This window comes from Xiphias gladius, chromosome 6 (genome assembly GCF_016859285.1).
Source record: "Xiphias gladius isolate SHS-SW01 ecotype Sanya breed wild chromosome 6, ASM1685928v1, whole genome shotgun sequence".
NCBI lineage: Eukaryota > Metazoa > Chordata > Actinopteri > Istiophoriformes > Xiphiidae > Xiphias > Xiphias gladius.
In genome coordinates, this window is record NC_053405.1 from 28662307 (window position 1) to 28685398 (window position 23092).

At 37.4% G+C, this 23092-nt stretch overlaps 1 protein-coding gene and 1 long non-coding RNA gene across 4 annotated transcripts in view; one reads left to right on the forward strand and one right to left on the reverse strand.

Moving 5' to 3' along the window:
• The window catches only part of mcf2l2 (MCF.2 cell line derived transforming sequence-like 2), a 130367-nt gene that overhangs the window by 31745 nt on the left and 75530 nt on the right, over window positions 1-23092 (reverse strand). For both annotated transcript variants that reach the window (XM_040128756.1, XM_040128755.1), the window contains exons 22-26: window positions 19602-19682; window positions 18081-18221; window positions 8779-8871; window positions 6506-6584; window positions 7-43 (exon numbers count right to left, since the gene is read on the reverse strand). In XM_040128756.1, the coding sequence (XP_039984690.1) occupies window positions 7-43; window positions 6506-6584; window positions 8779-8871; window positions 18081-18221; window positions 19602-19682 (431 nt within the window). The remainder of the gene's footprint in view (window positions 1-6; window positions 44-6505; window positions 6585-8778; window positions 8872-18080; window positions 18222-19601; window positions 19683-23092) is intronic.
• LOC120790843 lies at window positions 10986-23036 on the forward strand. Of its 2 annotated transcripts, none has more exons than XR_005707583.1 (3): window positions 10986-11284; window positions 18159-18231; window positions 22931-23036. It is a non-coding gene; the product is annotated as an uncharacterized LOC120790843 (long non-coding RNA). The 2 variants fall into 2 exon arrangements; XR_005707584.1 differs by lacking the exon at window positions 22931-23036 and adding an exon at window positions 18489-18594.

Sequence of the window (23092 nt, forward strand, 5' to 3'; positions counted from 1 at the left end):
ACTCACCTCATGGGGGCTCCGTAGATGTTGAGCTGGCTGGCTTCTGTGAACACAACAGAGAAATTACATTTGACGGTTTATCAAATGACAATATTGTTTCTTCACTGCGATTCACAATAATCAAAATGACCGGTAAAGAAATTATTTATATGAGCATCATGATCTACCGCCTCACTGATCAAGGTCTGGTGAAGTGCAAGTGGAGACTACTTTGTTAAAGTTAAGGAAAGATCATAATCATTGTTCAAAGAACAAATGTTGAGATGAGATGAGAACTGCGGTCACTGATGCACCAGTTGTCAACTTATACACTAAGATGTATTGGAGGGCTACAACATTACAGTGGTTCTGCTTTTGCTCCTTTTTAAAAAAAAAAAAATTGATATTTCTGTTACATATTATACGCTGTAATTATTTTTTTTTATCCAAGCAAAATAACAATAGCTAGGCTGGTAATAGCTTCATAGCATAACCATACTTCATAACATCATGTATATTCGTGAGAAATATAAATAGTAACATAACAAAAAATCTGCAGTACCAGTGGCTCAGACAAACGCAAAGATTATACAAAAATATATACAGTACATATACCAACATATAGTTAGAGAGTCCTTTGTACATAATGACCAGATACATAACGATATTAACACATTCTGTCGAATAAATAGTCCATATTGACCACCATAAGACAGAGATCTGTCCACGTTAGTTCACTCTTACAGTGCATTTTTTGAAATACACCTGAACAATTTGATCATATAAAATCCAGCAGCAACAGATAAGCAGTAAATGAGATAAAAATGACAATCATTCCCACTGTGGACACCATCCATAGGCACAATGTACATAAATCTTAGATCAAAGATTTTTTATCAGCATCTCTCCAATTGGGATAAAACAGGCCCAATACGGCATTGAAAATATCATGTGTCTATGCTTTCCTAACAAAAAAATGTGATTAATGCATTTCCTGTCTCACAAAACATTTGAAAAGCTGATTTTTCTTAAAACTTTGAAACCTCACATCCAGTGTTTACTAGCCATAGACTGTCTTCTTCTTTCCTGTCTTTCCTGTCTTTGTTATTTATCTTGGTACATTACACACAGCTGTAGGTCAGTGGAACAGTGTGAAACCATTGGCAGGAATGTGTATTGCATCACCAGCAGGAATGTGCATACGCACCTGTGCCCTCATGTTTGTGCACAAGACATACAAAACGAGGACCCACTCATTAAAAACAGCTGCATAACACAACAAGAGGTCAACAACTTCACAAGCTACCTTTCGAGTTTGTAATCCTCTCTGTCCTTATATTAGTGTCTGATCTTTTGAATCTGTACTGTACGGGACATGAAGGGTATAGGACAAGATAGTAGCTTGTAGCTACAATAGTAGAAGGTGAGTCCTCATAACAGAGGTCAAGATATTAAATTACAGAGGAGAACAAATAGTACAGGACACAAAAAGAGCTAACCTGCTGTTTTTCTGATCATCTCTGAAAAAGAAGGTTATGGGTTTCAATCTGTATTTTCAGTGTTTGACTTGTGGAGTAGTGTTAAAGAATGACATATTTTACACCAAAAACCTTCTCAGATCCTTCTCTCTCCTTCCCTTCTAACATGATCTCATTTGCCTGCTTAAAATCCCCCTGTCAACTTTCTAAGATGCTTTTCCTGGCCTGATAAAAATCACGTTGTGGCACTATAAAGAAAGAAAGAAACATCAGAACACTAAAGTCACTGTGGATACAGATTCAGAGACCAACTCATATCTAAACAAGAGGCCTCAGAAATGCAACGTTCAAAAAAATCTTGCCTGCCACAGGATTCTGCTGTGTGACAATAAATACCTACAGAATAATCTTAGGAACATAACTGCAGACAGTGATGCACAGCCTTGCCCAAGCTCTGTGAATGAACTGGCTTGACACCTCTTGTTCCACGCAACCAATGAACCGGTTGCATAAATGCAGGGTCAGCACGGAACCATTCAACATGCTCCAAATACTGTATTCAGCAAAAGGGATATAGTTTATTTTTTCACCATGGATCTGGCAATGTTTTATTTACAAAGGCTGGTCACATTGAGGTGTTTGCAGTGATGTGTTACCTGCTTTCACTACGGCTTTCTTGAAGCAAATAGCGCTAACAGCTTTGTCAGTGTTGGGCTGCTCATCTGTAGCATCAGATCTGAACCCAAAATATTACCAAACGGGGCGTCCTGCACTGTAAACACTGCAACTTATATTCTTTAGCATGAATAACATTTGTGGTTGTTAGGCCTTAGAAACTTAAATTATTGGCATTTAAAGTAAAAACTGATTGATTTGAAGCTAGTTTTTTATTTCAACGAAAGTGTGGGAGTCCTGAGAACTTAGAGTCTTAATCAGTGATTCATCACAAATAGAGAAAGTTCTGCTAACTTGTGTTTGTCAGATTCAAGTCGAAATTGTTTAAACTGTCAAAAGTAAAACTGTTAAAATTGTTGGAGGGTTTGTTTACCGAACTCATCTCTTTAAGTTATTTAGAAACATCGTTAGCTTATTTGTATATGCTTCCCAGCATGCATTGCATTAAGGTTAAAATTCAGGAGAAATCCTTTTTTTTTTTTAAATGAAAAAAGTTATATGATGGAGGCCGTCATAGTCTTGATATACATGTGTCTCCGAGGTATCAGATGTCCTTCTCTCTGACCCAAGTAAAACAATGGGAACCATGATGAAGATAGGTCTGTACTTCAGACACTTCATGCAACCTTCTTCTGCTCCACAATTTGGTGAGATGAGTAATGTTGAAAAACAATGTGTCTGGGCTTAATGTGGCTACTAGCAGTACAGCAAAAGCTGTTGTGAGGGATAAAGATAAGAGTTCATCCATTAAATAATTGAAAAAAAAAACTAAAACCAAGTGGCCACATACAGATTTGAGTTACTTAGAAAAATTAACACAAGTACAAATTAGTCTAACTTGTAATAAGGTCATAGAAGTCAATTTTTTAAGTTAAACAGGCAAAAAGTTTGTTGCCTTGAAACTTTTCTCAACTTTTTCTTTTCTAGAGTGTATGTCCCCACTTGTGACGCCATCTTTTTCAGCTCAACTGCCTGCCTGTTCCACCGGTTGTCTTGTTTTTGATGGTACTGAAGATCATACATGTTCCTTCGGCATTTCTAAATACCATGGTGTACCTTAATACCATGATACCGCCCAATCCTAATTGACGGTAACACTAGGTTGCCCGGTTCAGCCCCTGAATAGTATGACAGTGTCAAACAGACAAGGCAAACAGAGTTGTCAAAATTTGATATCATTAAATGATATTTAAAAAATCTTGAAGCGGTATTTCACACTTTTTGACAAGTGCTATCCATTATTTTGTGTTATTCACAATGATGCAAGAGAAGTGGCTCAGAGGCTTAGAAGCTTAGGAAGCAAGTCCTGAGGTCAGAGATGCATCCAAATAATGTTTTAATTGTTCACTACAGAATACATAATGTTGGGTATGTTTACAATTCTCCAAGGGCTGGTTTATCAAAATCACATCAAAACACCGACTGGTATCAAACCGCCAGATAGTTTTGTTTTGTTTCTTTGTCCAGATTTTCAGATGTCTGCCTCTAAAATATCTGTCTTTACCCCAACACAATGGAAGTGAATCGACCAATTCATATGAGACAGGCTGTCACAATCGTATGTCTGGATGTCGCTGGTAGCATAGAGTTTGCCAGTTTGCTTTGGAGTTCCATACAATTTATTAATAAACAACAGAATTACTTCGAATTATATTACAAGCTGCGTTTTAAATGCACTTCTGTCCATATGCACTCTCTCTTGCTCACCCACACTTTCTGTTTCTCTCTTTCTGTCTCCACTTCTGTCTTCCTTTTTCCTCTTACTCTCTCTCTCTGTTTTCAGAGAGTTGGTTAAACATCAATATCAGTCAAATCTTTTCCATCCCTAACAGAGATGCTAGGGCCCATATTCATCTGCTAAAAGTAAAATTTTGGACATGACGGAATGATAAATGTAAAAATCCTTCACTCTTACTCCTCCTCACAAACATACAGACAATCATGTTATTACTGATCTAAACAGCCATGACCCACTGTACTTGCCATAGTTCTGCGTACACCGTTTTATCATGCCAGCATATTGGACAGTTTTAGATAATCTGGCTAAACTGTACCCTCTGGATAATCCGACTACTTTTGTTTCCTGCCCCATCAGATTTCTTTGTAGTGACGTCACCACAGGTCTCAGCAATTACTTTGGTGATTACAACATTGTCATGACTGATAGAAATGACGGCTATCAGAATCAATCTCAAGTCTAGCGCGAAAGTTCATTCTCGACCTTGTCAACAGATCAAGGATGAACTTTCACTTTCTAGCTTTTTCAGCAAACATCTCCTGGTCTTCACTAAAGTTTTCTCAGTTGTCATAGAGATGAGCATGAACGTTCGTTCTTTGACACAGTAATTTGAAAAATAAAAAAGATTATGAAGACTGAGATATGGTTCAAAGTTTCAGAAGCTAGTATGTGGACATTAAGTTAAAACTGTTTTGTCTAAAGTCCCAACTTGCCATAAACTGTGATTTTCCTTTGAGCTGCATGTTGTTTTCATTGAGGATTCTATCTGTACATCATGTATCTCACTTAACACACATCTCACATTATGATCCATCTTTCTCAAGACCTTCATACCATTTCTCCTTCTCTCTGTCTTCAGTACACAGAGTTGAAATGCCTACTGCTCCTCTTTGTCATCCTTTTATCACCCCTCCCTTCTTTCAATGTTCATCCATTCATCTCTCTTCTCTATCCATCACGTTCAATGTCCTCCCTCTCCTCTTCCCAGTCCAATTTTATTCTCTCTCCGTCTTTCCTCTACCCTCCTCACATGGAGTCACGGTTGTAAATCATACATGCGCACACACAAGGGGCCCACTGCACTGGACCATCAGACCCTCCTACAGCCTCTGCTCTCCAGAGCTCATGACATGGCTGCTGTGTTATTAGTCAGTCTGCTCACACAGACACACACACACACACACACACACTCGTCCCCCACAGACACAGACGGGTTGTCAGTCGGGCAGAGTGTGTGGTGCACACAGGGTGGTTTCCTGTCCGTCAGGACCACAGAGTGGGACTGTGGACGACCGATGCTTGTGGGTCTCTGGGTAAGAGTGGTAGACACACACAGAGAGAGAGAGGGTTACAGAAGCCAGTGGACAGAGACCCAGAAAAAGGTGGGTGTTGCTCTGTGTTTGTAATTGCATATATGTTTCACCATTTGTACATTTGTGTGTTTACGCATTATCTTCACACCAGGGCTGCAACTATTTATAATAATTATTTTCATCATTGATAAATTGTTGTTAATTTAGCCTAAAGGCACAGATATCTTATTTACAATGATATCAAACAGAGAAAAGCAGCAGACCTTCACTTTTGAGAATCTGGAATTGCGGAACGTTTATAGCATTTTTGCTTGAGAGAGGCGTTTTTGAAGCGAAATCCACACTATAGACTAAAAGTCAGGATGACTTCACCCTTGCGACTTTAATTTTGAACCATTCTTTTGACATTGATTTGGGAATAATGGAATTCAGCCAGAGTGAACGCTTCGAGCCACACATGGAAAGACTTTAACGATTTTCTTAAACCAATACAATGAAGGTTGAATTACGTTAGTGATTAGGGATTATATCAGAATGATTAAAAGAAGTAAAATCAGACACTTCTTTTCTTAAGTACTAAATAGTTATTTGGATAAAGACATTCAGTATTGTTTCCCATGTCCTAAATATTGTGTTGCATTTGTGTCTTTCTGACAGCTATAAAAATGCTAAATAGATTGTTAGACTAGGTTTGCATGTTGCAATTACATTTTTCTCTGTCTGCAGTTCACAGACGCTATAAGAAATAGGACAGTTCCCTGACTTGGCAGTCGGTGCAAGAAAATGACAAATCTATCTCGAGACTACAGTGAATGATGACTCCAAGATGTGTTGACAGATACCGCTGTTGACGAGAAAATTTTCATTATAACGGAAAGAAATTGAGTTGTTGCGGCAGGAGATAATGTTATAGCCACAGAATGGGAAAAATAGAATAGAAAAATCAAACAGTATATGAATAAGAATTTTAAAAGTTTTATAAACATGTGACTTATTATTCCAATGCATTAAGTAGAAGGTTTGCATGACATGTACAGTGTGGGAAAATGTGATATTTTGAAAATGTATTAAAATACAGCAACAGCAACTAGGTGAACTGTATATGTACTGCAAGTATGGCGTTATACGTATTGTATGTCTAAGAGAAGATAACAGATGAATGGATTCATATACACACTTGCCTGTCCAGCTGCAAATTGGAACTGAAGTAAGTTTTTAGGAAAGGGGTAGGAAAAAATACATAAGGAAGCCCATATTCTCAAGTGCATAGGTGCGTGTGTGTGTGCATGCGTGTATGTGCGTGTGTTGGTATGTTTGCGTACCTCTGCATGCCTCTAGCTGGCCTGTAAGAACTTTACGAATCTCTGACACCCACATATTTTTCACATCCATGGAAGGAGCCTGGGAAAGAAGACGCACACGCACACACACACAGACACAAACACACACACGCACACAAATCAAATAACATATACAAGAAAAGCATCCTAACACTAATGTTGTGTTTCTGACTGACAAACAGTTTCGTGGGGAAGCTGTGTGGTGCACCACTGTCCCCTAGGGGACAACTGTGGAAAAGAGCACTGGATGCCTCCTGTGAATCATCTATTACAAAATGAAATATCAAGTGGATATTTTCAATCAAAATATCATAACACTGAAAAAATACACTTACACTTAAATATTTGTGTTAATTTAACATTAGGTATCACCAATGTTAAAATATTTTTTTTTTCAGCTTTATTTCTATTTGTAAAATAAATATATTCTCACTGACAAGACCACATTACAAATGACATAAAAAATTTAATCACACAGACACACAGCGTAAGACATTATCCTAAAACTAAATTTACTTGTAAAATATCCCGTGAATGACATGTTACATACACTACCAGTCAAAAGTTTTAGAACACCTCTATTTTTCCAGGTGTTATTTAAATTTACATAATTCAATGTCTCAGTGTTTCTGAAATCAAACCATAAAACTAATAAACAATTGGAAATTTTAAAAACAAGGAATCACCGAATCTTCTTGTTGAACTACATTTAATCTAACTTTTTGACTCATTCAGCATCCGAACATGGCATTCTTTCTATAACGGAGAGTTCGTCCCAACACTGTTGCAGAAGTTCGCACAAATATATTGCACTTGCAGGTTGCTTTGCCTTCTGTCCTTCTGTCCAGTTAATCCCAAACCAGCCCAGTGGGGTTTAGGTCTGGAGACTGTGCAGGTCTTCCATCATGTGAAGCTACCGTCTGCCTCTTTTCTTCTAATGTTTTGGGTCATTATCTTGCTGTAGCATAAACCCCTGACCAACTATCATCATTTTGATAGCAATATACAGTACTACTTCCTGCAGTAAAATACTTTGCTAATAATGCATCAGAGAGTGTAGTAACAGTTTGTTCCAACACTTTCCGTTCACTTTCAAGTCTTTATTTACTTCCATTGCTCCCAAAAAAGCTGTAAGTTAACCAATTTCTTAACCCCTGAAAAAGGCCTGTTTTCTATGAAATTTACATGACTCGTCAATTTTCAGTGACCTAAACTTTTTTGGCAGTTTACCACTTACCTTTATACCATTTAAGGTTATTCACTGAATTTGAAATGCTGAAATTTCATAAAAAACTGGAAAACTGGGGGTGTTCTAAAACTTTTGACCAGTAGAATTGATCTTCAATACCATCAAGTAGTGGCATTATTAGATTGTTGTTATTGTAGCTGGTCGAGGTAGAGCTAGTTAATCTGCTTCAGATACAGTTATGTAGTTTTGTTCAATGGTTTCTAACCTATTGGTAATGTCCCAATGTCCCAAGGAGAGGAACCACTGGTTTAATCTGTAAAGTAACTGGTAACTATATCTGACAAATAATTGTAGTGGAGTAAAAAGTATAATTTCCTTTTAAAATGTAGTGAAGTGAATACTTCTAGTATAAAGCAAAAATATAGCTGCAAGCGGCAAAAGGCGGGGACCAAGCACATTGTTTGACAAATACGCATCATATGACAAGAGTCAACATTTGTGTGAACACAGAGAGAAACAGCTTTCTGTTTGGATGCAAACATCCAAGTTGCCGTGCTGGATTTGAGTCAGTGACCTTTCTGTCACAGTGCATGTGTCTAGATCAATAGACCCTCAGGACAACACAGTTTTCCATGACCACAATGGAGACGAAACATAAACTGAGTTCTACAGTAAAGTACTACACTGAATTAAGTTTTTGTTTTTTTACATTTAATTTTCCAGATTCTAAACAATGTCACTAAGTTATGGTAGCATTTGAACAAATACTACCATAGTAATATAGAAATAATCAATTATGCAAATTTTGAATAAAAGTTTTGTGAGGGACTTTGTAATTGACTATTGGTTGCAATGAAGCAACATTTTCCCACATATTGCAAGATGTGTTTCAAAAAAGATTGAAGTCTCTACAACTCTATAGGGATTTTTTTACAATTTCTTGAAGTTCCAGCACCTCCTCTGCTTGGACCCCTGATAATAAAAGAAGGAAAAGTACAAAAGTAATCTGACTGAAGTTGAACATAAAGCAGAGAGGACAAGATTGTGTCCAGTGGCAACAACGTACCTGGATGATGTAAACCTCCTCTCTGCCATTGTACCAAACTTCAAACTTCTTGTTGTCTCCTTTGATGTTCTCTGTGATACCCACAGCGCTCATCTGAACAGACAGTAGGACAGAGACACTGAGATGCAGCAGCAGTTCTGGCTGTATTTGAGATGAACCTTTATTGTTTAGAATGTAAATTCTTTGAAATTAGTAATTGCTGAAAATAATTAACAACCCAAATGATCCATAAACTGAAGGTAACTTTAAAAATAAATAAATAAAAAATAAATTAATGAATTAAAAAAAAAATTGTTACGCACTCAATCCCACATATGCAGGAAATGACCGCTATGAAATACTGGTACCACAAAACAACAGGACTCAAAAGCTCAACTCAGGACAAATTTCAGGGTTTCACAAAAATCGGCATCTTTACTAGAAAACAAGTTGGCAGATAGAACAGGCAAACAATTCCAATAGGACTGGGCAAAAGACATGGTCAAGACTAGGCAAACTAACAAAAACCAAGAACACTAACACAAGGTGATTACTGGAACGCTTATCACAATGAACAAAGACGAACTGGCACAGAGGGAAGGAACACGGAGACAATTGGACACGGGTGCAACACACTAGGGCGGGGCAGATGATCAAAAAAGGTGGGAAATGCAGGAGGACAGGAAGTGTGAATCTGAAACGAGAGGAAGAGTAATGGCATCAAAATAAAAAAGGCATTACTACACAAGGTAAAAACTAAAGGGAAAAAACATGATCTAATTGGCAGAAAGAGACATGACAGTACCCCACGCCGTTAGGAAACGTCTGCAAAACTTGGCAAACCCCGAGAAGCATTGGAGCTGCTTCTCAATAGGGGGGGTTGGCCACTCGGCCACGGCACTGACCATCCGGATACATTTCTGAGAGATGATGAAGCCTAGAAATGAAACTGGTTGGGATGCCCATTTTTCCACCTTGACAAAGAGCAGGTGATCGAGGAGGTGTTTTAGGAGCTGACAGACATGCTGTGTGTGGGTTTGTTCACCTGGAGAGAAAATTAGGATGTCGTCCAGGTAAATGAAGACAAACTGGTTGAGCATGTCGCGGAGCACATCATTAACTAAAAAAAAACAGCTGGGATGTTAAGTTAGTCCAAAAGGCATCACGGGCTACTCATGGTGTCCACTGGGTGTGTTAAACACTGTTTTCCATTCATCCCTCTCCGTCATCCTTACTATGTGGTAGGCATTCTTAAGGTCTAACTTAGAAGATCTTGGTGACTTGAAACAGTTCAATTGCAGAGGATATTTAAGGGACGGGTACCTGTTTTTAATAGTGATGTCATTAAATCCACGCTAATCGATGCAGGGACGGAGAGACTTGTCCTTATCCACGAAGAAGAAACGGGCTCCAGCGGGTGATGAGGATGGACAGATAATTCCAGCTTTCAATGAGGCCAACATTTGACCATAGCCTCTCTTTCTGGAGCAGACAGAGTACAGGCGCCCTCTATAAGGTGGAGTACCAGGAAGCACATCCATAGCACAATCGTACTCATGGTGAGGGGTTAGAGAGGTGGCTCGGAACTTGCTAAAGCCTCTCTGAAGTCATGGTTACAGGCAAGGACCTAGGAGAGGTCTGGGAAATCTGAGTCTGAAGATCCAGAGAGTGACTGGGATTAAGGGGGCTCCGATACTTTTTGTGCAGGGGTAGAGGGACAGGCAGGCTCCTGGGAACACAGTGACGCTAAACACTTTAAAGAACAGTCCTCATCCCAACCCGTTACGTTGCCAGTGGCCCAGTTAATCTGGGGATTGTGTCTTTTGAGCCAGGGGAGACCCAGAATGAGAGGATGCATGGGAGAATTGAACAGGTGATAACTGAGTTGTTCCGTATATCCCTGGGCCATATGGAGATTGAAGGGTTGAGTGCGATGAGTAACTTTACTTAGTAGACGGCTTGGCCTTGGGGTTTAGGGAGGGAATAACTAGCAGTTTCAATTTCCTGGCCAAACTCCAGTCCATAAAGCTCTCATCTGCCCCCTAGTCCACTAAAACCTTGCAACACAGGGAATGAGAAAGAGAGGTTAACTCAACATGAGTGAGAGGATGAAAAGGGAATCCAGAGGAAGTTTATGGCTCACAAGTACCCTCCTCCTCAACCGCACGCCCAGTCTTTTACTGGACATGATGTCATGAAGTGTCCTAGCTGGCAGCAGTAAATGCATCGACAATCCTGAAGATGGCGCCGTTGTTCCTCTGGGGTGAGTTGAGCACAACCCAGCTGCATGGGTTCCTCCCGGACTGCAGGGGGCGTGGGTGAAGCAGGAGGGAGTCTGCTGCCAGAGGGGTGCCACCTCTGGAGTAGTTGTAAACCTGACAATGGCCCTGGCACAGGTCAATAGTTGCTCATGCTGCCTCTGGACGAATATCTTGCAAAGCGTGTTAGTGAAGAGGTCTAATGAGTAGCACATGGGGGAGATTTGGGCCCACTCAGCCATTGGCCAGGCTTCAGCTCGACCACTCAGGTGAGTTATGATGTTGAAGTCAGTGGAGAATATCTCTGGTCTGGATAGGTGAGGAACAGACAATGGCAGGAAAGTGGGAAAGCAAAAGTCTCTGTGGAGGCGCGACCGCTTGGGCAGGAACTGAAGTGGGTTATGGCATAACTGCAGGAGCAATGAAACCAGGGGAATCAAAGTGGGTGATCAGCTGCTGCATCTGATCATTGAAGTGGCCCACCTGGCTGTTGACCAAGGACTGGTAGCCCTCACGGCGTTCCTTAAGTTGCTCACTCTGTGACAAACAGCAAGAAGCTGTTCCTCATGCCTTTGAATCTGTCTGCCTTGAGACTGGGTGGCAGCTTGCACAGAAGCAGAGTCGGCTGAGTCCATAGCCTTTACTAGAGAATAGGTCGGTACACAGGAAGCCAGATAAAACAGGCAAACGATTCCAAAAGGACTGGGCAAACGAGACTATGTTTGAGACTGGTCAAAATAAAAAAAACAACACTAACACAAGGAGATTGCTGGAACGCTTGTTACAAGGAGCAAAGACAAATTGGCTCAGAGGGAAGGAACACGGACTAAATACACTGGGAGAGGGGAAGACAATTAGATAAATACTACAGAGAAATTATCATGATCTAATTGGCAGAACAAGACATGACAAACTACAGCACTAGATGTGTATCAATCCAGTGCTGAAAATATTCCCCAAACAAATAGTCCCCTATTTTGTCATGTTTGAATAAATGTTTGCTAAAAAATACAATTTTAAAAAATCAAACAATCAATTTTTAAAGATTTACGTCTTCACCAGTAGTATCCACACCCTGTCTGAATGTAACAAACATGGTAGGGAAGTCACAAAATGAAAAACTGATTTTTTCTTTTAGTCCTTCTGTTGACAAAAACAAAAGTTTAAAATTATACCAAAAATAGATTTCGATACAAGATATGGCCACATGAGCCTGGGGCTCTTGGGGTTCCTGCATGTCTGGGGCCCTGGGGCATCATTTGTGTCTTTTTGTCACAATATTGACAATATTTGAAGAATATTGGAGAAGAACAGTGTATCATGTAGTCTTTGTTACAAGTTGAATGACATTTAAACATACAAAATTTGCTTTAACCAAATACTGTAAGTGTAGAGCTTTTACAGGTTAGCATTTGGACATTTTGAACAGTGTGAAAAGTCTTTTCATATCTTATTTCGAGTCCTAGTCATTGGAAGCCTAACCACACCCGCTCTCAAACACAAGATGCTGCATTTTATTGAGCTGGTCTGGCTCTTCTCATAGTCAAGAGAGTTGGAATGTTTCACCAAAGAAAAATATGAATGACCAAACACACCTTCAGATAGACAGTGGATCATTTGTCGCAGGAGGTACTTTAGGGGCAGTGAATCAGCCAATTCTAATGGCAGGTAAGTATGTAAAAAGAGCTTTGCCAATTATTCAGCAGTTTCATTAATGCATCATTTCATCACTGTTCATTGTGTACTTTGGGATCACACAACATAAATTGAATGCAAGCCCTACAGATAGAAATACCAGCATTATATTCCGAACTGTTCTGCTCAACAAAAAAGAGAAGTTGAATGTCTTTCATACTTGACCTCCTTTATGACTTGTTTTCTGTGGATATGGCTTTTTTTAACTTACAGCTTTTTTGATTTGGCCACTTTGAGGCAGTGAAACAAGCTGAACACAACATTATCAACAATTTTAAGAAGTTTTTGAGGCTAATGTGTTAGTTGACAGTTGCCTATATACACACCCAGCAGACACAGAGAAATATTAGCATTCATTTGGAGTTGAGTTTGTGTCCACTGTGCTTTCAGTCCTCCTGAGAAAAAATATCTGTCTCTTTAACCTCTAAATGTTTGACTTTCTTCACCAGTTAGTTCCTAAATTTGTCTGTTTGCTGTTTGGTGCTGGGCACGTAGTGTAAAGTTTGTAGGATTGGATCAAATGACAGTGCATAATGTTCAAGGAGTCACTTGTTAAGACAGACCCACAATAAATGATCTCCCACCTCTGCAGCTTGTTGAGCCTTCTCTTTTATTTATATATTATTTATTTTAAAATTCATTTATTTTTCAGGGACAACACACATTAATTAACATCAATATGATGTAAATGTGTCAGATTTAGCCAAAGGGCTAATTTTCCTCTGCAGACCCTGGGCAGGCTGATGTTAAACAAGACATACAAAAAACAGATAAAACAATATCAAAGTACATGTAAGGGGATAAAGCATAAATGATGGAAACCTGATAAAATCCATTAGAGCAAACACATACTATCAATAAAACAGTCAGAACAACACTGCATATATGCTCTGAGAAGAACAGCAGGCACACAAGGTGGCCAACGTTAGACATTGCATATGGCACTCAGACTTCAGATACTACTAGAAAGAGCTAGATGAAAATATATGAGATATTGCGTTGGCCAAGATTTACAACTTTCTAGCAAAAATACGATATGTTGTTAAGTCTCTCAAATCAGCTGGGAGTGTGTTCCAGCCACGTGATTCTCGGAAAGAGAAGGCTTATCGGCTAAATGAACTTTTCCTACATGGTATGACACAGTCACCTCTATCAGCAGCTCAAGTGTGCCTGCTTGTAGTTTTTCTTCACAAAGTCAGTCAAAATGGAAGGAGCAAGGCCAGTAAGTATCTTCAACACTAGTATTGTATCTGCAAATTTTACCATATTCTCCCATTTAAAATATCATATTTTAATAAAATGTCACAATGATGGTGATGATTTCTTCGTCTAGGCCCTTCAAAGTTTGCTTGTATCTCTATAGGCTTGAAGATGGTTTAACATGTCTACGACCAACTAATCAAACAGTATGTAATATGTGGAAGAATTGCATTCATAAAAATGCAGCTTCCATAGTCAAATTATTTCTAATAAATCTAAAGTTGACCAAGTTAAATTTTACATTTAAACTTTAGGCTTTTTTAAATGTGTTTTAGAACAAAAAACTGTGAATCAACTAGGATTCCCAAGAATATGAAGTCATGTTCAAATCTTTATGGGTTTTTAGAAGGGTCTTTTCCAAAAGTGTCTTTAACCCTGTAGGTCTTCAAAGAATTGATAAACTTTTCAACTTCTGAGTCAGACACTTCTTTAAGAAATAATACACGTAAAGTAGTATTAAGAGGTTTAACTGAAAATTGTGTTTCAGTCCTGGATGAAGGAGTTTTTACTGAATTAACAAAATGAATATTGAAGACCTCTGCCATCACAAGATGATATTGAGTATAGTTTCCTTTCAGATAAAGTTAAATATTCCTCCTAGACTTCATTATTATTTTTTAAAATGTCAATTTTTTTAGATTCTCCAAATTCATTTTTGAATTACCTTTTGATCCTAATAATATTGATAAAAAAGTGTTTTCTTTTTGAATTTCAATTTTTATTCCTAAACCTAGTAGAAGCATACTTATAATGTTTTCTAATCTGAATTTAAGATATCCTTTTAAAGCATTGCCTCTTTTTTTTTTCATAAGGGACCATACTTCCACATTTAACCAAGGAAGAGAGTTTTGCCTGTTAGATTTAATTTTCACATCCCTCATAAAAGTATTTACACTATTCATGAACACACAGGCATTATTTTCTACATTGTCTTCGGAGAGAAACTTTGTCCAATTAATCCCTGCCGAGGTTTCTTCAAGCTGTTATGCTCAATCTCAGGTATTCTAAACTGATTAAAGGCTTTATTTGTTAAAGGCCTTTAATCAAGTTTATTGTTAAAATCAGGTCAATCTGAGTTTGAGAAGATCTGATAATTCTTGTAGGGCCTTTAAAGTTTGTGTCAGACTAAGACTGTTACTTTTATTTTTTAACATTTTTCCTGTTTAATTTATTAAGCCAGTTAATATTCAAATCACCTAAAAGGACAACCTCTTTGTCCCACCCCTTGAACAAACTGTACCATTAATCATAAAATACATAACATTTGATGAAGGTGGGCGATATGCTCCAATAATTACAAAAGACACTTGTCGTGAGAGAGAAAAGTCCAGTCCAATACATACTAAATCAGGTTCCTGGATCAACTTAAACTGTGCATTTAATATTGTCCTTAATGTAAACAAAATACCACCAACTCTGCCCTTGGGTCTTTCCCTTCTAAAAAGTATTATTATTATGTATTTATTCAAACTTGAAAATCATTGAGGGGAAAGCCCTCATTTACAAGGACGATGAGCAGATACAAAATTATACATAATAATATATGATACAAGATAAAAGAAGAACAAAAAATTAAAACATATAAATAAAATTAATAAATAATGTAACAGCAAAATGAATTTAAACAGGTACAAATGGAACTTAAAAGGTTTGAGACTATGGATTTAAAATGTCCGAGAGTTACCAATGAATTCATTTTTAAAGTGCTTTGTTGTGAATTACAGGTGGAAGGTGCAAAGAAGACAAAAGCTGATCTTCCAAGCTCCATGTGAACTTGCGGGACATGGAATAATATATGAAGGCAGCTTTCCAATGAGGACCGTGTAAAAAAAAAAAAAAAAATGGATGCAAATCATGCCTCTCAGTGAGAAAGGATGACCAACCTTTTTGTACAGGATGCAATGATGAGTGTTATTAGTATCACCAGTAATGAACCTGATTATAGAGTGGTAAACAGTATCAAGGGGCTTTAGAGTCGTGGCCAGAGCATGCCTGTACAAGATGTCACCATAATCTAAAAAAAAAAGAAGTTGCCTCAACAAGGGGTTTTCTACAATGCAACAGGAAGCAGGACTTATTTATAAAGAGAAAGCCAATCTTTTGACTTATTTTACTTACCAAATTTGACACCATGATTTTTGAAGGATATCTTTTCATCAAACCAAATGCCAAGGTATTTATATAGCATGACTCTTTCAATATTGGTGTCACTTTTAGTGGTGATGATAAGGTTATCCAAATTAATGTTTTTGGCTCAGGAGAAAAACATAAATTTAGTTTTGTCTTTATTTAAAACTAACTTGTGGTTATTGAGTGCAACTTCTAAATCAGCAAAGTACTGCTGGATAGATTCTACAGAAGACTACCTTATCAGCAATGCAATACAAAATTGTATCATCAGCATACAGATGAATATTATATCCAATTACAGCAGAAACAATATAATCTATATAAAGAGTAAACATAACAGGTCCTAGGACTGAGCCTTATGGGACACCTTTTGCAATTTGAACAAATTCAGATTTTATTTATGCTACATTCCACTGTCTTTTCATGAGATCACTTTGGAACCAATTATATGCTTAACATCATCAAATCCAAATGAGATGGTATTGTGTAGTTCATAATCGGTTAAGGGGGTTTTTCCCAAATTTCTAGACTGTAGCTCTGGTTGAATTGACACAAGAAGTGCTTTGACGAATTCCAGCCTCTGTCAAATTTCCTGGTCCAAAGACACACAGGATGTTTACATCAACGTGTAGCCTAAGCTCCATCTCACCTTATTAAGGCCTAATTTCAGAAAAGAGGTAAAGTGATATATGTGGGATGAGCAATTGGAGAGTGAGAACACTGAATCTGACCATAATTGGTAACGAATCAACGTTGGGAGTGGGATACCCTGAATATTAAAGGGTTAATTTGCATAAGCCTATATATTTGGGACAGCACCTTGATATTGTTGGAGAATCAGAATTGGAGAATCGGACTCGACTGGACCCTTGCAGGCTTCTTAATTTGACCTCAATGATTCTCTCCCTGCAAACTATGTATACCTGATTTTTATAAATAAAGAAAACTCAAAAGGAGCATCGACATGCTATGAATCATTCTTCTCCACTCAACAGGTTCAAGGTCGGGATATACGACAGATACATATACTGAACCTATTCAACATTCATTGAACATTCATCAGTTGGCTCAAAACATGGCTTCAACTTCTCTTATTGTTGCTTTTTGTCTGTTGGATCTCAGCTTAGGCAACTGTTTACTAACACATACATCATACCAACTTTATACAGTGATATTGTGTCAATATTGACCAAATGACCCAAAAAAAACAATCAAACATTTGTTTATTTAATTTTGTATTTGCTGCTTTTATGCTTTCTCCTGTAAATTATTTCATTGCATTATCATTGTCGTTACACTAAGTATAATATTTAAAATAAATAGTAATCATTTGTGGTATTCTTTCCCACTGCAATGAATTGTTTAATACGTCTAAGATTTCTTTGTCAAGTAAATCTTTGGAATGTCTTTTTAAAGGTGCACTGTATCCTTGAACTCTTGAACAAATGTGTTGAATGCATGAATGACTCCTTCCTCATACAACATGTGCAAAGCCAAATTTTAAGTATTTTAAATTTAGCATTGTTTACATCCAAGTTTACTTGCTAGTAGTCTGCTTCTTCCCTGTCTTTGCTGGCTCATTGGTGCATATCTTGGTGTATTACCGCCACTTGCAGATCAGTGGAATACTGTGAAGCCACTGTATCATGTTACGCATGTACGCATGCACAAGATAAACAATACAGGGCTCCAATCAAAGAGAAACGGCTCCATAGTGCTATTAGAAGTCAATAACTTCACAGAGAACCTTTTTAATTACCAGTTAAGTTCAATTTAACTGCCTTCAGACACCCTTTAAATTAGCAGTTAGGAATTTAGTATTTGGCTGAAAGACAAATTCTACTTTAGCTGTTGCTGTTATAGACCTTCAGATTACATTGGGGTCTGTATCACTTTGCCACACACCAGGTAGTCATGCAAACTAAACAAAAGGAATAGTGATGTGTGAAGGTTTATGGTGATGCTAATGCTGTATCTGACCTTGAGTGAGTGTTTGAAGCTGTAGGATGGGGTCTTTTCATGTCCATCTGTGGTCTCCTCACGCTTCTTACAAAACAGCAGCATCTTATCGTATAGGAAGAGGTGCCTCTGCATGGGCTTAAACCTGGCCAGATCCTTCACCTGAAATCAGGTCAGTCAGTCATTTTGTCTGTATGCTTGTCCAGATATTAATCTAGTCCGGATTTTGTGTATCATTGTCAAATTTGGCAACTTGGTATTATAACTGTATTCAAATGAGTCTATGATAGATTATCTGTTAAATGATTCTCCACTAATACCATATTCCTCATTAACCCTCTTGCTTCCTGCACTTCCCTTTTCTTTCAAATTTCCCTTACTGAAGACGATAAATGTTTAATAGCACACTTTCTGTCCTTTCATCATCAGCAACTGCAACAGCTAAAGCTACAGCAATCTTAAACTCCATTTGCAGCAACCTCATCCTAGTTTGTTCAGAGAAACCTGAGAAAATTTGTCAGTGCTCTGATTAATGGTCTGTTTTGTTCATGTTCTTTCTTTGATAACTAAAAAATTATTTGAAACTATACCAATGATTTTGTATGCATTTTAAACCTGTTTATGACAAATCACATTTACCTTCCAACTAACGAATTCACAACCCCGTTGCTCTGTTTAAGAATTCACTTTTCCTGATGCTCCAGGCAACTGTTTGTTTTCGGCTCATTCCCGTACAATTTGAAAATCCGTTAGCACTCTCTCCAAATTTATTTGTGTTGGTTAATCTTCATAGTGAATATCAAGTTAGTGAACACAAAGGGCATTTCTTAACCTTTACTTTGGCTAACTTGTTGTTGTAAGTAGGAACTTTTCAAATAAATCTGCAACTGAACGGCAGATTTATTTATTTATTTATTTGACAAATGCAATACCAAGGCCATGCAAATGCATCTTATATTTTGTTAGCTGCTTTAAAGGCTGATAGGTAAAAAGGTCTGAATTCTGTTACTGTGATGGTTTATACAACCTCAGAAATTTCCAAATTCTGTTAACGGATTTTCATACCAAACAGAAATGAACGGAAACCAACAGAGCCCAACAGGTGTACTGGAGCAAAATGTAACAAATTTGTGCACAGAAAATTAATTAATAATGATCTCAAATTATTTCATACTTGCAGATTATGTAATTTAACAGAACATAACAATAAAATAAAATCTTTGTCATATGCTTAAGGTCGTTCAAAGATAACACAATGCTGTTTTACAGGCAAAGAGGCTAAAGTTGGAGTATATCTACTATGTATCAAAAACAAAACATTATTGCACTAAATCCAAGACTGAAATGTGTAGATACACATTTTTTTTGCCAATTGAACAACACTGTTATCTTTTTCATTACTTCGACATTAACATTGTTTCTTTAAAGCTGTTCTGACTCACTGATGTTAACATGAAAGGTAGAGCTTCCTAAAGTTTATATTCAACACCTCTAATGATGTAGGGACAGTAATCAGTAATCTATTGGAGTGTGGTGCTGTACCTTGCTGTGGCCTTTCTTGTGGTCAGTCCACACATTAAAGGATCCCTGCATCAGCAGCTTTCCCAGTTCACTCAGGTTTCCCTGTGAACATCAACACACAGACAGTCAGACTTTAAGAGCACCACTCATTATAATCATAGCGGTTTTCGACCAGAGAAGGGCTGGAAGCACTGGGAGGCAGCCATTTCATGTGCATGATCCTTAGCTATAGCAGATCATGCAAGGTTGGGGGAAATAAATGAAAATCCATAATTCATAAAAGAAGAGAATATTTGGCAGATATTTTTTACAACAGTATAATGATATGCTAAACAGTTATGTCCGTAAATTTTACTGTACAAAATGAACTGCACATTAAACCACCTTTGTAAATAGAGTAGCTTATTATCCATACAGCATTTATTCCTGCTCATACCATTAGTATCATTGTATCCTGCTGATACAATGAGGTCAAAGTGATTTTTTTGCTAAACCAATTTCTACCGCCATATTCACTTAACAACCACTGGTGATGACAATAAGGTTAACTGTTCAAACCTCGAAGCAAAGGAACACACTGCATTAAATCACAGCAAACCAACACCACCTCATGTATCAAGCATAATTAAGGCTGAAAGCTACCGATCACCACACTGAGATCGTCACAAGGTCATATAGGACATGATATTCACAAATCATGGATCATACAGACTGCTACACATTATACAACAACAAACCAGACATAAACATGAACTCCCAGTCAGACTGAACTGTCTTATCTTAAACCTGGTGATTTTTACTCTCCTTACTCTGTGCGAAAACATTCTCTTTATTAAATCCAAGGCTGACCATTTTCCATACAACAGACCTGGACATTTCCTTGATTGTATAGACTCTCAGTTTCATTATATTTTCCTTTATTCTAACTTGGAAAATAGTGCTGTGCTTCATAGTTTGAGTGTACAATATTTTAAAGCTTACTGGCTAGAAAAATAAGTTGGTGTGCACTAAGCTAAAACTAGCTTACAGGTTAACTGACTAATTCTCTCCTCCACGCTGCCCACTGATAATGTTTTTGTAGAAATAAGCCCTGTGTTCCAAGGCTTGGGAGTATGGACCTAATGTCATACGAGTGACCATCACATGTTGTGATGATGTCATTGCCCCTTCGATTTACACCGTGTTTACACAGAAGCCAGAAATAACTGTCAAATAATTGTGTATCAGTGTGAGCTAACTAAAGATTTGTTGACTAGACAACACCTTAACTTTCTTACTAGACTTAAAGACAAAACAATATCATGACTATTTGGCTTCAACATGACTTATCTATTTTTGGTAGAGTTCTCTTAACTAAGGCTGAAGGTATTTCAAGAATTGTTTATTCTGCTCTATCAGTGTTTGTCCCAGAATTAACATCTAAGGAAAACAACAAAAGAAGTACTTTCAACATCCAGAAAAGAAGGTGGACTTGAATTATTAAATTGTATTTATTTTAAATAAAACATTAATAGTGGATTAAGGAATGTCTTAAAAACCCAAATTCGATTTGGTATTTTATTCCAAACATTCACAGGCCCTCTTAGCTCGGATATTATGCTATAAATATAACTCTTTGCCACACAAAGCCATCCTATGGAATAAGGGAGATATTATTGTCGGAAAAAATCTAAGCAAAACTAGGTTGATAAAGGTGACCTCTTGGATGCCAACAGCTTATTGTTTAGTTATAAACGATTCCTTGTTGGTAAATCCAAGAAGAGAATTTAACTGTGTAATGAAAGCTATTCCTAATACTCTTTCCCATTTAATGAAAAGTCATCTTCAATTTCAGGAAGCACTGAGGATAGAACCCTTCTTGATGATAAATAGCATTGCCATTATGAGTGCTAAATGTAACATATAAGTCAAACATTCTATAAAAGAAGGAAAATTACTGCTAGAGCTTTTTGGGACAACATTTTGATAGATTCGGATTGGCAGAGAGTATGGATTTTACCATATGAATTCTCTATTGCCAATAAGATTAAAGAAGTACACATCAAAATTTTACAAAATATATATCCAACAAATCTATATTTCTCCAAATTTTGACATATTGAAAGCAAATGTAATTTTTGCAGTGATGAACCAGAAACTTTATTGCATTTATTTTACCATTGTGTACATTTAGTTATTTTTTGGACTCAAATGAAAGATTATATATTGTGTAAACCTAATCATAATATCAAAATTGAGTGTCAAAATGTCATTACACATTTTGAACATGATAAATGTAACATTAAATTCATTCTAAATTGTTTTGATTGTAAACAGTAAATTATACATACATAAATGCAGAATAACAAAAAAAGCTATATTATATACTTGTATATTTCTTCTTTATTTTTGTCACTCTATGGGACTCTGTAATGACGCAATTTTGACAGATGTAGTAACATTTTCCCACCTTTTGCCCCTAGTAGCACTACTGACACTGCTAAATTTGTTAAATTAAAATTGCTGGTCTGGTCAACTGGAATCTCTGCTGTGTGAAATTCTTCTTTTTACTCCTGGGTGGCATTTTTGAGTAAGAAACTTGCCCTCAAACGGAGTGGAAAGGTCTCTGATTATGCTAATAATGAAATCTCACAAATGAGCAGTTCTTTATGAACAGACAGAATTCATCAAATTGAAACAAGAAATTTAGGGCAATTTTGAAATTTGTGAAATAAGTTTGTTTAATCTAACTTGTAACACTCATTCAAGGAAGCCTCACACAAAAAAATATGAAAGAAATGTCACATAGGAATAAGAAAATGTGCACAATGCCCAATATCTGCTGTTAGGGTTAGGGTTGGGGTTACAGCTTCTGCATTTCTGCAGTGGGATCTAGTTGATCAATCATGGTTTGAAAGCCAAGCCTATCTGAGTATTGTCGCTAACCGTGTGCATGCCTTCAGGGTCACAATTTACCCTCTTCTAATGGCTACTTCCAGGATGATAATGCAGCATGTCACAAAGCACAAGTCGTCTCAAACTGGTTTCATGTACATAACAGTGATTTCAATGAACTTTAATGGTCTCCCCAGTCACCAGATCTGAATCCGGTAGAACCTTTGGGATGTGGTAGAACAGGAGATTGGCAGCATGAATGTGCATGTGACAAATCTGCAGAAAAGACACAATTGTGTCAACATGGACAAGAATCTCACAAATATTGACCAATGGACACAAATGTTGCATTGGAAATAAATGAAAAATATCTGATTTCATCTTATCTAAACAGGAGAATGAACATCTTAAAATTGCCATTTCGGCTGTGTGGTGTAGTTGCATAAATGAGGAAGCTTTTGCTCCTTTGCTTTCAGAGAGTGACCTTTGGAAATCAGGAGACAGTGTAACAGACTTTTCCAACATCTTGTGGAGTCCATGCCAAGAAGAACTGAGGCTGTTTTGAGACCAAACAGAGAACCTACACACTATTAGTACGGTGTTCCTAACAAAGGCCTCGGTGGGCGTGTATTTTCACA